The sequence below is a fragment of the Squalius cephalus genome (genome assembly GCF_949319135.1).
Source record: "Squalius cephalus genome assembly, chromosome: 22".
In the NCBI taxonomy this organism is placed as follows: Eukaryota; Metazoa; Chordata; class Actinopteri; order Cypriniformes; family Leuciscidae; genus Squalius; species Squalius cephalus.
Genome location: NC_137143.1, coordinates 30,060,266 through 30,075,723, shown reverse-complemented (window position 1 = coordinate 30,075,723; position 15,458 = coordinate 30,060,266). Strand labels below are relative to the sequence as shown.

Sequence of the window (15,458 nt, the reverse complement as noted above, 5' to 3'; positions counted from 1 at the left end):
CGCGTAGTCTTTTTGCGCAGCGCGTCTGTGTTCACGTCACCACGTAGGCTCACTATTGGCCGACGCCGGTCATGTGTGTGATGCGTGATGACGTGCAACACAGACGCGCAGCGCAGAAACACTACGAGGCCCAGAGAGAAGGAAATGAAAAGTGGAATAAAGTCGTTATTTTTGTTTGTTTTTGCGCACAAAAAGTATTCTCGTCGCTTGATATACTTAAGATTGAGCCACTGGAGTCACTTGGACTATATTAACGATCTCTTTGATGACTTTTCTGGGCCAGCAAGTTTCGGTCACATAGCAGCCTATGGAGGAGTGAGACATAGCTCTGATTTCATCAAAAATATCTTAATTTGTGTTCCGAAGATGAACGAAGGTCTTACGCGGTTGGAACAACATGAGGGTGAGTAATTACTGACAGAATTTTCATTTTTGGGTGAACTAACCCTTTAAACCATAGCAAAAGTAAATTTCTTACTTAAGTAAATTTTTCATCATTTTTTGTGTTTATTTAAAATTAGACAAATCTGATATTATTTTAATCTCCAATATGTTATTTAACAGTTGAGATAGTTCTTTAATGCTTCGCTAACTAGCAGAAGACACTAGCCGGGTTTAATGCCGCGTTCCAGGCAACCTGTAACCCGTGTTTTTCCAACTCGTAACTGGGAGTACATCGTTCCAGCCAACCTGTAACCCGTGTTTTTCCAACCTTATACCCATGAAAGTGCACTGGAACGGCAGTAAAACCCGTAACTTCCCACCCCTGAACTCGTACTAGATCTATTTACTCCCAGTTACGAGTTGGAAAAACACGGGTTACAGGTTGCCTGGAACGCGGCATAAATCCCAGTTGTGCAGGTGGGGCATGTTGTCACACTGTGCCCCTATTAGAAATATGCTATTATATTCTATACTTTTATTAATTCTATTGAGAAAACATGAGAAAAAGGTGAATAAAGACTGAGACTCAATGTTCAGAAATGACTAATTATGTATTTGTTTTGAACTATGTTGTATAGCTGTGTTTTCCTGTGTTCGTAGTCAAAACTCAAAAATGAGTTTATATTTAATTATTAAAAAATGCCATTATTTTATGTGAAAAAGTTAATAATTGAATTTTATTTAGAAAATATTGTAGTTTGTCTTGTATATTTTTTTATTAGATCAGATTTTAAGCTGTCATATGTTACAATGTACCCCACCTATGGGGCATGTTGTCCCATTTCACTTCCATTCTTTCAGGGTATATCAAGAAAAAAGTATATACTGTATTAATAAATCAAAAGCACATAATTGTACTAGACGTGTGAAATTTATGTGGGGGGAAAAAAATACTCTGAACCATAAGTAGATTTACACAAACTGAGAAAGTAAAAAAGCATTACTTTGTGCCCCCCTCTCCCCCACAAAAGAAGATATTTTAAAGTATGTCAGTACTCAAACAGTTGATGGGCCCCATTGACTTCCATAGTATTTTTTCTATACTATGGAATTCAATGGGTGCCATCAACTGTTTGGTCACACATATTGTTTAAAATATCTTCTTGTGTGTTCATCAGAGGAAAGAAATTCATACAGGTTTGGAACAACTTGAGGGTGAGTAAAGGATGACAGAATTTTCATTTTGCGGTGAACTATCCCTTTAACTGTTACCGTCCCACTGGCGCTTTTTTTATTTATTGCCTTTTTCATATCACATATATTAGTAATCATCATGTATTAGGTATCATTCAAAAACTTACAAACTCAAAATTCATCCTGTGTAAGCCATTTTGAAATTGGACGTTATGTTACCATGGAAACAATACTCTAATTTCTTTTAGGTTGTCACGGTGTCAGGTTTCATATTACACTGTAAAAAGTGAACAGTTGGATCAACTTAAAACAATTACTTCAATTGGTAACACCTAAAGAAATTAAGTATTCTCAACTTAAATTATCAGATTTTTCACGATAAAATGTGATAATTTAAGTTGAGAAAACTTAATTTCTTTAGGTGTTACCAATTGAAGTAATTTTTTTAAGTTGATCCTACTATTCACTTTTTACAGTGTACAAAATTAATTTTAACTACTTTATAATCAAAACCTTTTCTAAACTTGACAAAACACATATCATCTGAAAGGTCTGAGTCTCAAGGTTCTATATTTTGTATAGAAGTGATATTTGGACAGAAATGTATTAATTTATTATAAGAGAATGCATTAACAAATTAAAACTAAACTAAATCCATAGGAACTTAATTTTTTGTGAAATCAACTTCAAATTTGGAACACAACTTGGTTGGACACATGGCTTTGATTCTATCGTAATTTTAGAGCGAACATTTTGTAAAACATATATTTTATATAGAATAAAAAATATTTAGTTCAGTACATTTGATTTAGAGTAAATTTAAAATATAATAGCATTCCATAATATTCCAACCCAGCTAGCAAAAAGTCGTCTATTAGACGTTGAATAGACGTAAATCTTCAATTACGACTTTTCAACGTTGAAAACAGGTCGATCTTCAACGTCTTGATGGAATATGTAAAACTCGTTAAATTTATTTGAGATAATAATGAACATGGTTTGGTAGTTAGTTTTTCTTGGTTATTTTAACATGTATAACAGAGTTATCCTGTCTTAGATGATCAGTTGAAAACATGTAGTCGAACAGTCCGGCCAAAACTACTTGATATCACGTCGTAAACCAGTCCAAGGCGGACCGACTTATTTTCAACCATATTTCAGCGTTGAAAGACGGTAATTGTTACTGGGAAAGCATTCTTGAATTATAACCATTTAAGTTTGGATAGTGCATTTTTCACATCTGTTCTCAAAAAGAGGGGTGACAGTTCACACCAAGGACAATAGCTATAAAAATAACAATAAAGATATAGGCTAGTTTAAAAAATCTTTCTCAGTATTAAAGAATAGCTGAGTTCACACCACAGCTATAACGATAACGGCACAGAGAAACTATATCATTGGAATCACTTTCAGAACGATTTTATCCAGCTGATGAACGATAAAAACATTGACAGCCAATCAGAATCCATCTTCTTGTTACAGACAAGCACGCTTAGAATAAACAGAACAATATGGTCCACTGGTGTGGATGCTATTGTTATCTTTATAGTTGTCTTTATAGTTGTCTTTATAGTTGTCTTTATTTATCTTTATAGTTGTTGGTGTGGATGGGCCTTTAAGGGGTTAAAAGCCATATGGACCTTCAAGATGTCAAGATTGAAGTCATAGTTGGATAAACTTCTATAGCGGTGAATGAGAGACAACATTAAATATATTTTTTTGTGTTCCCATTTGCTCAAATAGCAAAAGAAAAACTCCACAATGATCTGTTTTCACAACTTTAAAAAGAGGAATAGAATAAAGAGAGAGACTGATAAAGGCAGTCAGAAGAGAAAAAGATTAACTTAACTGAAGTCAAATTTACCGTCAACTGTAGCCTAGAAACACCCTCACAGCAGCGTTAACTTGTTTCAAAGGTAATACAAAGTATAGTGTTATAAATGTAGCCTACATACATAAAAAAAAAACGTTTACGATGTTGATGATGACCGCCAAAAGGTGTCATCACAGTCTGTGAAAGGGGTCCATTAAGGAGTGGCAAACCAACACCTTTCTGAAGTTAATGATTTACTACACCGATATTGAGTCAAATATATATATTTTTCTCTTGGTCTGTATTGATTATTTAATGTAAATCATTACAACCTTCTAATTGAGGAAGACAGACTGAAGTTACTGACCTGATGTAGCCTACTAAACCACACCCTAGATCTTATAGTACTGTATATTGTTAGCCTTTATTTTGGGCTCAAAAATATATATTGAGTGATTCATAGCATCTATTTACATTTCACAAGTATTGAGTTTTTACGGGAAAAATAATTTCGGGAAGTGATTAAATAACTAACAGATAATAGTTGCCATTGTCATATTTATGTAATATGCCCCGCCCCTCGAGCGCATGGTTTGAATTCCCGAAGCTGTGATTGGCCTATACGAGTGTCACTCACGTCATGTCTTACACAAGTGGGCGTGTGTATATAACAGCGGCGAGTTTGTGTGCTTGTGTAATGACAAGTGTAAAGAACCGCTGAAGCAACAAGGACCATTTTCACACCTAAAAGCCAAAAATAAACACTAAGAAAATGTCGTCTGTGAATTTGACCAGCCTTGGAAACAACCAACTAAAAAACACCACGTCTGGAGAGGTAATAATTCAACTACAATGTTCCTATAAGTTAGCATACAACTAACGTTAGCAGACTACAGTGATGTTCTGAATCATTTCCAAAACTTAAATGAGTGCTAAAGAAACCTGGTTATTGATAACAAGAAATACAGTACTGCTTTATATTAAAATCATTTGAATTACAATTTCAAAGTGTTGTCATGAAAAACACTTCCTGTTCACATTTCACATTGTGACAACAATAACTTGCAGGTGTCAAATGCAATGATAATAACACATTATGAGTCTTTATAATCTAATGCAACAAAACAATACTTTAAACCTATGCAGTGATGAGATTCTTTTGAGATTTTCTTGTTCTAGTTGGGTGTATTGATATTTAAAATAATATATGTAATGTTATTTGCCTTCTAAGTTATATTTATAAAGTTTTACGTCTTTGAAGGCATATTTTTCAAACCATTTAAAACATGCATGTGACTCAATTTATTTTAAATACTTGAAAGTGAAATTACTTGAATACCTAAATACTTGAGATTTTAATTTTATTGAAATAAATAATTCTCACTCAGTAAGTCACATGATAAATTACCATGAACATTCCATGAGCATTCAGAATCAGGAATTCAGGATTTTGTTACACATTAACATTTTAAATATGGAGTCTCTTAATTATGAGCTCATAAAAATGGCATGTGTAATAATTTTAAATGAATTAGAAATTGAATTTTAAATGAACTCTAACATGTCATGGCTTCATATGTAGTGTCAACCACCCAAAATTATAAAAAAAGTTGGTTTCATCCATATGCGTGTTATTCCAGATAAGCTGGAACTAATGAATGAAAATGTGATTTGTCTGTTGATCTGTTAGTCTCTTGTCTTGTTCATTAGATGGTGGAGGTTGGTTCTCTGTGGCGGGAGCAGACGGTCATTCTCTTCTTCTTGCGGAGGTTTGGTTGTCAGGTGTGCCGGTGGATGGCAGCGGAGGTCAGTAAACTGGAGAAAGACCTGAAAGCAAATGGTATCGCTCTGATTGGCATCGGACCGGAAGAGATGGGAATGAAGGAGTTCAAGGATGGGGGATTCTTCAAGGGCGGTGAGGATTTGGCACTTGGCTTTATATTGTTTAATATTGTTCCTAATTTCTTAGTTTAACACTAATGTTGCTCAGATATGCAGTGGGTTATTAAAGTCTGAGACCGCAGTGAAAGATCTAGTAGTTACCTTATGAAGGCCTATTCAGACCAAAGACATTATCTATAGCGATAATGATAAAGATAAGAGTTCTGAATATAAATGAATAGCAGAGTGCAAAACACAAATGCAATGTAACGATAATGACACAGAGAAACAGTATCATTGAAATCACTTTTAGATCTACTGATGACGTGCAAATTAATGAACAAACGCAGCCGGATCATTTCCACAATAATCAACGCAATCTGCCAAGAGAAGCACAAATTAGCGTCTGGTTTAAGACATGCTTTTTATGGGCGGTTAATAATGGCACAAATACCAGTAAATTGACTTACGCAAACCTTAGTGAATCACCTTGCATGATTCATTTAAATACTCTCTTCCCATAAGTTTTGTGTCTAAAAGGGAAACTCCTACAAATGCATATACACTAATGTCAGCCGCAAAGATAACCCTGTTCACGCCTTTTCAGCTTTAGTAAATCCTTCCTGACAGTAGAATTTCAACACCAAAAGAAAGTTTGCGCTTGTTATCTTTATAGTTATCTATCTTGGTGTGAACGGGCCTTAACTCATAATGCATTTGGGTCTGTTTTGACCCAGAAGAGATGCATACAAATTTCTTTAAAAATATGTGGTTTTTAGTATGGAAACCAAACTTTGGAAATGTGTCAAGACTATGAAAAACTTTTCTTTTTCTTTTTTTACACAAATATTTAAAAAAGAGATTTAAACCTGGAAATAAAAGAAACTGTAAAATAATGCATGACATAACATAACACACTGAGTGTTTGATCAAATGCGTGTAACTGAGTGACATTGATCATTTTCTTGCTTCAATTGAAGTACAAGATGCTCAAATTCACCTTGTGCTGGATTCCGGTTTTCTACGAGCGTCTCCAAAGCAGGAAATAACATTATCAAATGGAATGGCAAAATGCAGTTTTCACAAGTGCACTCTTGGACCCCATTGAGTTAAAGAATGATTTCAGTACTGCATTCTTTCTTCTGAAATAAGTGATAACCTCAGGTTAAGCTCATTGTGTGGGTTTTGAATTTATTAGTGATAAAACTCGTGTTTTTTTTTTTACTGTCTTTTTTACCTGTTATTATGTTTGCCTGTGTTTACCTTGGGTTTGCCACTGATAAAAGGTGTCAGGCGTTTTCCTGATCCTGTGAATATTTAACTTTTTCTTTGTTCTAGACATCTACATTGACGAGAAGAAACAGTGTTACAAAGATTTAGGCTTTAAAAGGTATGAGGTTCAACTTGAGCATATTCATGAGTATTTTTACTTGTGGTATTGAATTCTTAATTTAAAAAGTCTTAAAGGAATAGTTCACCCAAGAATAAAAAATTCTCTCTCAAAATGTACTCGCCCTCAAATTGTTATAAACATGTTGTATTGGACACAAAAGAAGATATTTTGAAGTATGTTGGTAACCAGACAGTTGATGGACCCCATTGACTTCAATAGTATGGAAAAAAAAAATGCTATGAAAGTCAATGGGGTCCATTAACTGTCCGGTTACCGATATTCTTCATAAAATCTTCCTTTGTGTTCAGCAGAAGAAAGAAATTCATAAAGGTTTAGAAGGTGAGTAAATGATGACAGAATTTTTATTTTTGGGTGAACGGATGTGTGATGTTGGACCATGACACAAGCATGACAAAAATCCTCTGGTTTCCAATCTCAGGTACAATGCCATGAATGTGGTTCCAGCTGCCATGGGAAAGAAAGTACGAGAAATTGCCTCAAAGGTATTTATAACGCATTGTACATTGCCTTTAATAGTCATTTTTTAATGCAAATTATAATTCTGGCCTAATGATAATTACCGTAGTGATTAAGTGACTAATGAGATGTCTTATTTGTTAACAGTTTTAATAATGACCAAATTCAAGGTGTTAAAAAAATAATAGCTTATTTCAAAATGTGCTAAACTTTAGGGCTGTCAAACGATTAATCGCGATTAATCGCATCCAAAATAAAAGTTTGTTTTTACATAATATATGTGTGTGTACGGTGTATAATTATTTTCTATATATAAATACACACACATGCATGTATGTATTTAAGAAATATTTGCATGTATATACTGTGTATATATATTTATATTATATATAATTTATATTATGTATAAATATTTTATATATAAATAACACATTTTTCTTAAATATATATGCATGTGTGTGTATTTATATATAGAAAATAATTATACTCCATACACACACATATATTATGTAAAAACAAACTTTTATTTTGGATGCGATTAATCGCGATTAATCGTTTGACAGCCCTACTAAACTTTTAGATAACTCTTCTGATTCATGTTTTTTCACCCTGTCTTGAAGGCAAGTGCAGAAGGAATTCAAGGAAACTTTAGTGGAGATCTTCTGCAGAGTGGAGGCATGCTCATCGTCGCAAAAGGTAAAAAAAGTTTCTGAGTAAGATGTCATATTTTCATAATTTTCACTAGGAAGATTTATTGGTCCAGTCTTGTAGTTTTTTAATAGTGATTATCTTTTTCTTCCTCTGTTTACTGATAAATGTGTCATAGAAGAGAACCGAAACTTGTCATCTAAGCAGTCTGCATTATTGTCTCTAGAGGGCAGCATGACTTCACATTTAAAAAATGTAGCACATGCAAATCTGTTCTGTGCCATGAGAAATAATGTGAAGAAATCTGCTTGTAGCAGAGATTAACATTTTAGAATAATATCTTGATGTTTCTGGATTTGATGAGTCTCTGAAATGTTTCGGGTCTCAGGGTGCCAACAGTATGGATAGCACTAATTCAGAAATACAACCAAACATTCTTATTACTTGAACTCTCATTAACTCTCATTACTTGAATGCAATTGGATGTTGAAGTTTGTTTGTAATTCTCATTAATCTCATGATGATTCTCATTAGATTCTTATTGCTGTAACAGAGTGATGAGAATATTTGTCCAGACGCAATTGTTTTTCTAATTAAAATAGATTAATTTAAAGGGGTGGTTCAATGTGATTTCACTTTTCTAACTTTAGTTAGTGTGTAATGTTTCTGTTTGAGCATAAACAACATCTGCAAAGTTACAACGCTCAAAGTTCAAAGCAAAGGGAGATATTTGCTTTTAAAGAAATTGCTTTTTAAGGACTACAACAAACGGCTGGTAGAGACTACACCACATTCCTCCCAAGTTAGTGACATCACTAACGCTAAAATTTACATAAACCCCGCCCCCTGAACACGATTTATAGATTATCAAGACAGAATATGCTAATCAATGACTAGAAGATAACTACACATCAGCTTCATAAACTCATCAACTAACCATTCAGAAATGTCCTGTTGCTTCTACATGTTGTCACTTCTTCTTGAGTCTCTCCATCATTGTCTGACTCCGGTTTGAGCATAAAAGGCTAAAAGTTTTTGAAATTTTCAGTGCATGTGTGTGTGTGAGGTAAAAGAACACAACTCTTGAAGCTCCGCCCCCTGTGCCGGGAGCAGCAGCTCATTTGCATTTAAAGGAACAGACACAAAAACGGTGTGTTTTTGCTCACCCTCAAAAAGTGACTATTTTAACATGCTATATAAAAATATCTGTGGGGTATTTTGAGCTAAAACTTCACATACACACTCATCAAAGACTTAGTTTACATCTTGTGAAAAGGGCATTATACCACCAATACCACCATAACGTTTCATGAAATGTGTTAAATGTGCTTAACTCTTGTGGGAACAATATTACAATGCTAAATGTGTCACTCTGTTCAGGTGGAGAAAAGGTGTTGCTGCATTTTGTCCAGAAAACGCCTGCAGACAACGCATCTCTGGAGGACATCACCAAAGCTCTCGGGATCTCAGCGAACGTCCAGGCTGGTGAAAAGCCACAGGTAAAACAGGAAGTTTTAAAACCGAAACAGGTCCGGTTTACACCTGGTATTAAGATGCATTTTGGTCGTTACACCTGTTTTTGTTTTTTTATCCATCTCTTTCGCCCACTTCTGTCCTGATTTCTTCTATGGGTGGGTAAATGTATGGGCTTTAGATCTTTCGATCTAATGGATGAAAGAAGCTCACGCAATTTATATATGAACGTGACCGGAGACGACGTAAAAACATACAGAGAGCATCAGCTTTCATTTCTGCTCTGACAGCTTTAAGACCACACCGATATCAGGAATGGTGACAGAACATTGTGCTTTTGGACGTTTTTCATCTTCAAACCAAATTTGGGTCTTAATACTGACAAAGTCCCGTCTGGTTATCTCACTTCTCATAATGTTTATGCTTTAGGTCAGTAGGCCAAGAGTAGGCGTCTTTAGTGGCTGTTCAAACGCATTTGAACACATGAGCGTTTACACTAGAGCAATCTAGTCTAATGCGTTTTTACCTTTGTAAGTGGCTGAAAGTGGACAAGCTCAAAACGTTTTAGACCCCGTTTACACCTGTATTTAGTGTCGCCCACTTTTGATCCAATCGACCAAAATGCATCTTAACACCAGGTGTAAACAGGGCCTTTCATACTGGAGTATAGTCAGATGTCGCATGTAAAGTTAGTGGTTGTGATTGTCATTGGGTAAACCAGTCAGGAGTTCTTCCTCTAAGTCGTTTCTGGATATTTTATGGTAATAGGAACAACATTGCAATAAATAAGGAAATCCATTAGGACTTGATAGAAAAGCATCAGTGGTTCTTCACTAGGGGCCTCAGTATACTTCCAAGAGGGCCTCAAGGTGACTTAAAACTATTTAAAACCACACAAAACAAGCATTAAAATCAGTTAAAACAGCCAAAAATGTTTTACTTATGCCATGCTCTAAAATATTTTGTCTGCTAGAAAATAGTAAGTAAAAGCGAGTAAAAAAAATATTCTTAAATCTCGTTATCCTTAATCCTTAGCCAGTAAAGAATGAACAACTGGTAAATTCATGGATTGAAATGAGTGGACATTCAGCTCTTAAAACTTCTGGAATCCTGCTAATTAATTTACAGAATCTAGGAATGTTGGGATTTCAGATTTTCTTGTGGGCCACTGAAGTGCATTACTTGATGCATTAATATTAGGGCTGTCAAACGATTAATCGCGATTAATCGCATCCAAAATAAAAGTTTGTTTTTACATAATGTATGTGTGTGTACGGTGTATAATTATTTTCTATATATAAATACACACACATGCATGTATATATTTAAGAAATATTTGCATGTATATACTGTGTATATATATATTTATATTATATATAATTTATATTATATATAAATATTTTATATATAAATAACACATTTTTCTTAAATATACATGCATGTGTGTGTATTTATATATAGAAAATAATTATACTCCATACACACACATATATTATGTAAACACAAACTTTTATTTTGGATGCGATTAATCGCGATTAATCGTTTGACAGCCCTAATTAATATCTAATTAAAAGTGTGCTAGAGCTGCAAGATTTAATTGTTAAAAGATCGTGATCTCCATTCAAACACGCACGTGATCTTATTCCTAAATGACATTGATTTGGTTATGTCTATCAATTTGACAAGTACGATCACTGCAAACATTCAAATCTGCGATCAAAAACGCTGATTAATCCAGTAATGAAACAAGTGAAGTCATTGATTCAGTCATTCAAAATGATAAAAAAAAATAAAAAAAAATCAAATATTTATATATAATGAAATCAGTATTAAAAAAATCGAATTACTCATGATATTAGTCATATACATAGGATTTTAGTCATACTGCCCACCTCTAATAACTATCTGAAGTGACATTAAATGGCTCAGATTGAAGTTTTGTTTTTTAAAATGACTGATTTGATATTGTATTACTTATGAACAACAAGTGATTCTTCTCCACAAACTGTCTAACATTACCCACTCATACATGTTTCTACTTTAATTGACTCAAAAATATGTGACCACACTATTACAATAATGTATTTTTAAGGCCAGTCTAAATACTCTTTTTGTGTATTGTGTTGGGTTACTTTACATTACAAGGACAATTTCACTGTGGATTTTACTGCAGTAAAGAGTTTATAGAGTGTAAGATTTTAAGTTGCATTTATCCATGCAACCACACAAGAATGTTTAATTGCATCCACGGTGAAACCAGGACACCAGAGACACGCTTACCTTGTTTTGCTCAATTTCGTTGGAATAATATCTTGTTTTTTTTACCTCAGTGGCTTAAATAGACCAGAATATGAGGAAAAGCACAATTAAACCATTGAAGGCCTCCACAAGACATGCTAAAGAATCCGTGTTCTGCCGCAGCGTGACCTAATTCATGTCAACGAGCAACTTCACCAATAGCTGTTCTAGAAAGAAAGGCATGAATCTCACTGATGTTAGAGCACAGATGCTTTGGCTTACGTAAGTGGATGTTTGAACAAGTGAAGTGATTGTGGGGTAGAACAGAGTCTTGTTGTGAGGCTCATCTCTTGGTTTAGTGTGATCTTAACCACCCTGAGGTCCCATGATGCACCTGGGCGTGAGATTACAGTGGAGCTCCTCTTAATGACAAAACCCACTAAAACCAGCAGATGCCATTTTTGCTGCTGGTTATCACAGGTTTTTTTTTTTACATAGACGTACAACTCCTAAAGTCACACATGGTGTGAATTAAGGACTTTACCGTGGTATCCTGCAGGAAATGGCACTTTTGGCCTTTCATTTCCTTGTCAAGCTCAAGATGAGGTGAAGTAGACAAAATTACCATGTTCAAATGGTGGACGCACGCAGTTCTTCTGGTTCTTTGTCCAGTCGAGGAAGCAAACACTTTCTACATAGAGAATCCCCAGAGAAACAGAAGAAATAGATCAACTATTGTCAGAATTCCCTTGTAACATGAAATTATTCATATGCCTAACATATGAAATTATTTTTTTAACAGTTTATTGAACCTTTTAGACAAAATCTTAAAAATGTAATTAGGAATTTTAAATGAGTACAAATAAAACTAGAGCTTAAAAAAACATTTTGTATAAATTTCTTAATTCATAACTCAATTTGATAGAATATTACTATTAATTGAAATGCGTAAATCTTGAAAAAGGGATTTTTTTTTTAGTGCAGAATATGGAGCCCAAAAAGCACCTAAATCTTATTCAAACTGAACAAAAATATGCAATTTGGTGCAGTTGCTGATATTTTAATGGCTGAAAAGATGAAATTCTCATCACTTGTAGTATAGATCTTTTTAACAGATTAGCAGATACTTATCATAATTATCATATAAATATCAGTCCTCACTCTGATACTTATCATAATTATCATATAAATATCAGTCCTCACTCTATATGTGACCCTGGACCAGAAAACCAGTCACATGGGTCAATTTCTTGAAATTGAGATGTATACTTCATCTGAAAGCTGAATAAATAAGCTTTCCATTGATGTATGGTTTGTGATAGGACAATATTTGGTTGAGATACAACTATTAGAAAATCTGGAATCTGAGGGTGCAAAAAATGTAAACATTGAGAAAATCGGCTTTAAAGTTGTGCATTTATGTTCGCGATTGTGCAGCATTCACTCACAAAAATAAATGTTTTATATATTTACAGTAGGAGATTTACAAAATGTCTTCATGGAACATTTTCTTTACTTAATATCCTAATGATTTTCGGCATAAAAGAAAAATCGATAATTTTGACCCATCCAATGTATTGTTGGCTATTGCCACAAATATACCCGTGCGACTCGAGACTGGTGACGTGATCCAGGGTCACATATCTGCCAAAAATATGTCTTAGTAAGATATTTAAATGCTTAGTTTTATGATCAAAGCTCTGTAGTTTTTATTGTGGGAAAAACATATAATGTTATGCAATACAATGCCGATTACCATTTCTCAAAAGCCTGATGGATCATATTTGATACTCACATTTGAACATGATTAAAATAAAATAAAAAAATAAACGTGTGTTGAGATTGATAATCTAGTAAACCTAAGTTGCTTCAGTCCAGTTAATGTTCATCCTGAAATATTAATAACAATACAAAAGTTATTCTTACTTTTACTGAAAATCAGTAAAGATTTCACAGCAAAAAGACACGTGAACCACGAGCTGAAGAGGGATGCATTTACAATTACACTAAAACACTTTTTACTTGCTAAAAAAGTATAATCTATCAATCAGATGACAGAAGGCATGTAGTAGATTGTGTGCAACAGGTCATTCATCAAAGTTGATCATTTAGAGCCCTTAAAATTTTGCATATCAAAAATGAAACGGTACGCTTAGTGTTAGGAGTATAGACATCTTCTGGTTTAACTGTTTTAGCCTCTATAAAAGCTTAGTAACTCTGTATGTGTAGATGTGTGTGTCTTCAGAGGACTTTGAATATAGTGCACAAGTCGAACGGACTGCTTTTATTATGCTTTTACTGTATGATGCTTTGTTGTCATTTTGGGAGCTTAACTGTCCCAGTACTTCTTCAGTTTCATCATACTGATTGCATCCAAGACAGAAAAACATGTGTGAGTAAATAATGACAGAATTTAGATTTAGATTTCCAACACAATCCAGTTCCAACTGAGATTTTCGTTGCGTAACCTTTTTTTTCCAAGTACAGTCAAGAAGTGTAGAAGTACATGGACACATAAAATTGTATAAAAGTCTTTGCATTTATATGACAAAATATGTATTCCCTTATATTTCTGGCCTTATTAATTAATGTCTTGCGACAATTCAGAGAATACACCACTGAATTATTGTTCTTGAGATTTAATGAGGTGAATAAACCAGCCAAAAAGCTTACAGATGTTCTGACACACGTTTGTTCTCATTTGGACAAAACGTTTAAAGTCAAAATAACAAAAATGTGCTATTCTTTCATTAAATGCTTAGTAGTTCTTGTAATTTGTCAAATAAATCTTATTAATCACATTGATATTATGAGCACTTATAAGGAATTAATCACCAGATTTGCCAAAATGCAACAAGTTTGTAGCTTGTGATCATTGAGAAATATAAAATTAGTTTAGTTTGCATACATTACCAGTCAAAAGTTTGTAATAAGACTTTTTTTTTTGTCATTAAGTCATAAAAATGTTGTCATTTTTTGTCTTACGCTCATTAAGGCTGTATTTATTTGATCAAAAATACAGTGATAACTCTAATATTGTGAAATATTATTACAATTTAAAATAACCTGTCTTTATTTTAATATATTTTAAATTGTAATTTATTCCTTTAATCAAAGATGCATTTTCAGCATCATTACTCCAGCACACGATCCTTCAGAAATCATTCTAATATGCTATCAATTGGTGCTCAATAAATAATGAATGTTCTTATGATTAATGTTGAAAACTGTTTTTGCTGTTTAATCAGCCATTCTGATTGCAAGGGACATTCATTTCATCAGTTTTCTTCTGAGCGAATTTTTGTGAAGTGGCACTCCATATTTTTAGACCGCTTTATTCTGAGCTATTATTGTGGTCTCATTTGTTTTACTTCATGCCGAAGTCAAAAGTCTGGCTACTCGAGAAGAATCCATTGTGTCGTACCACACCCTTAGATCTACCAGAAGACCTTTAGTCCATCTGAAGAATAAACATGGTGTCATTCAGCAGCATATCTCAGCGCAGATCGGCCCCGAAGGTCTTGCAGGAAGGAAGGGCCCAACAGACACAGTCAAGAGCCCAAACCCAGTGTCGTCACTGGATGACATGGGAGAGTCTCAAGGGAAATCGATTCGACCATTAAATTGTATGCATTCAATAATAGATCTGTCAAGGGCATTATAGTCTCACACAAGACTTTCATAACCTGCAGATAACGTCCTCACATTTGATTTTTGTTGTCTTCAACCATTAGATGATGCTCCGAATAAACATTAAGATTTGTTTGGCGGACATGCATGAATAATGGCGACTGATATATTTCTATTAATATGACGAAGCACCACAGCTGCTCTATATTAAACAGTTACTTTTGGAGTAGACGACGTTGCTTTGAAGTTCAATAACAGGACGTGTCGCAGGTCTTGTCTACCCATTAAAGACTACCGGTGTCTGTTGTCGTTTTTGAGCCACCGATG

The 15,458-nt window shown here is 34.1% G+C and overlaps 1 protein-coding gene across 3 annotated transcripts in view; it reads left to right on the top strand.

Moving 5' to 3' along the window:
• Positions 1-4,038: 4,038 nt before the first annotated feature.
• The window catches only part of prxl2b (peroxiredoxin like 2B), a 15,377-nt gene continuing 3,957 nt past the window's right edge, over positions 4,039-15,458 (top strand). Inside the window, exons 1-7 of one of the 3 annotated variants that reach the window (XM_079856743.1) lie at positions 4,054-4,226; positions 5,102-5,306; positions 6,611-6,662; positions 7,105-7,168; positions 7,763-7,838; positions 9,171-9,289; positions 14,937-15,034. In XM_079856743.1, the coding sequence (XP_079712869.1) occupies positions 4,164-4,226; positions 5,102-5,306; positions 6,611-6,662; positions 7,105-7,168; positions 7,763-7,838; positions 9,171-9,289; positions 14,937-14,972 (615 nt within the window). In that variant the 5' untranslated portion in view covers positions 4,054-4,163 and the 3' untranslated portion in view covers positions 14,973-15,034. Of the gene's footprint in view, positions 4,227-5,101; positions 5,307-6,610; positions 6,663-7,104; positions 7,169-7,762; positions 7,839-9,170; positions 9,290-14,936; positions 15,035-15,458 lie in introns of those variants that run through there. The other 2 variants (XM_079856744.1, XM_079856745.1) reach the window with 2 other exon arrangements.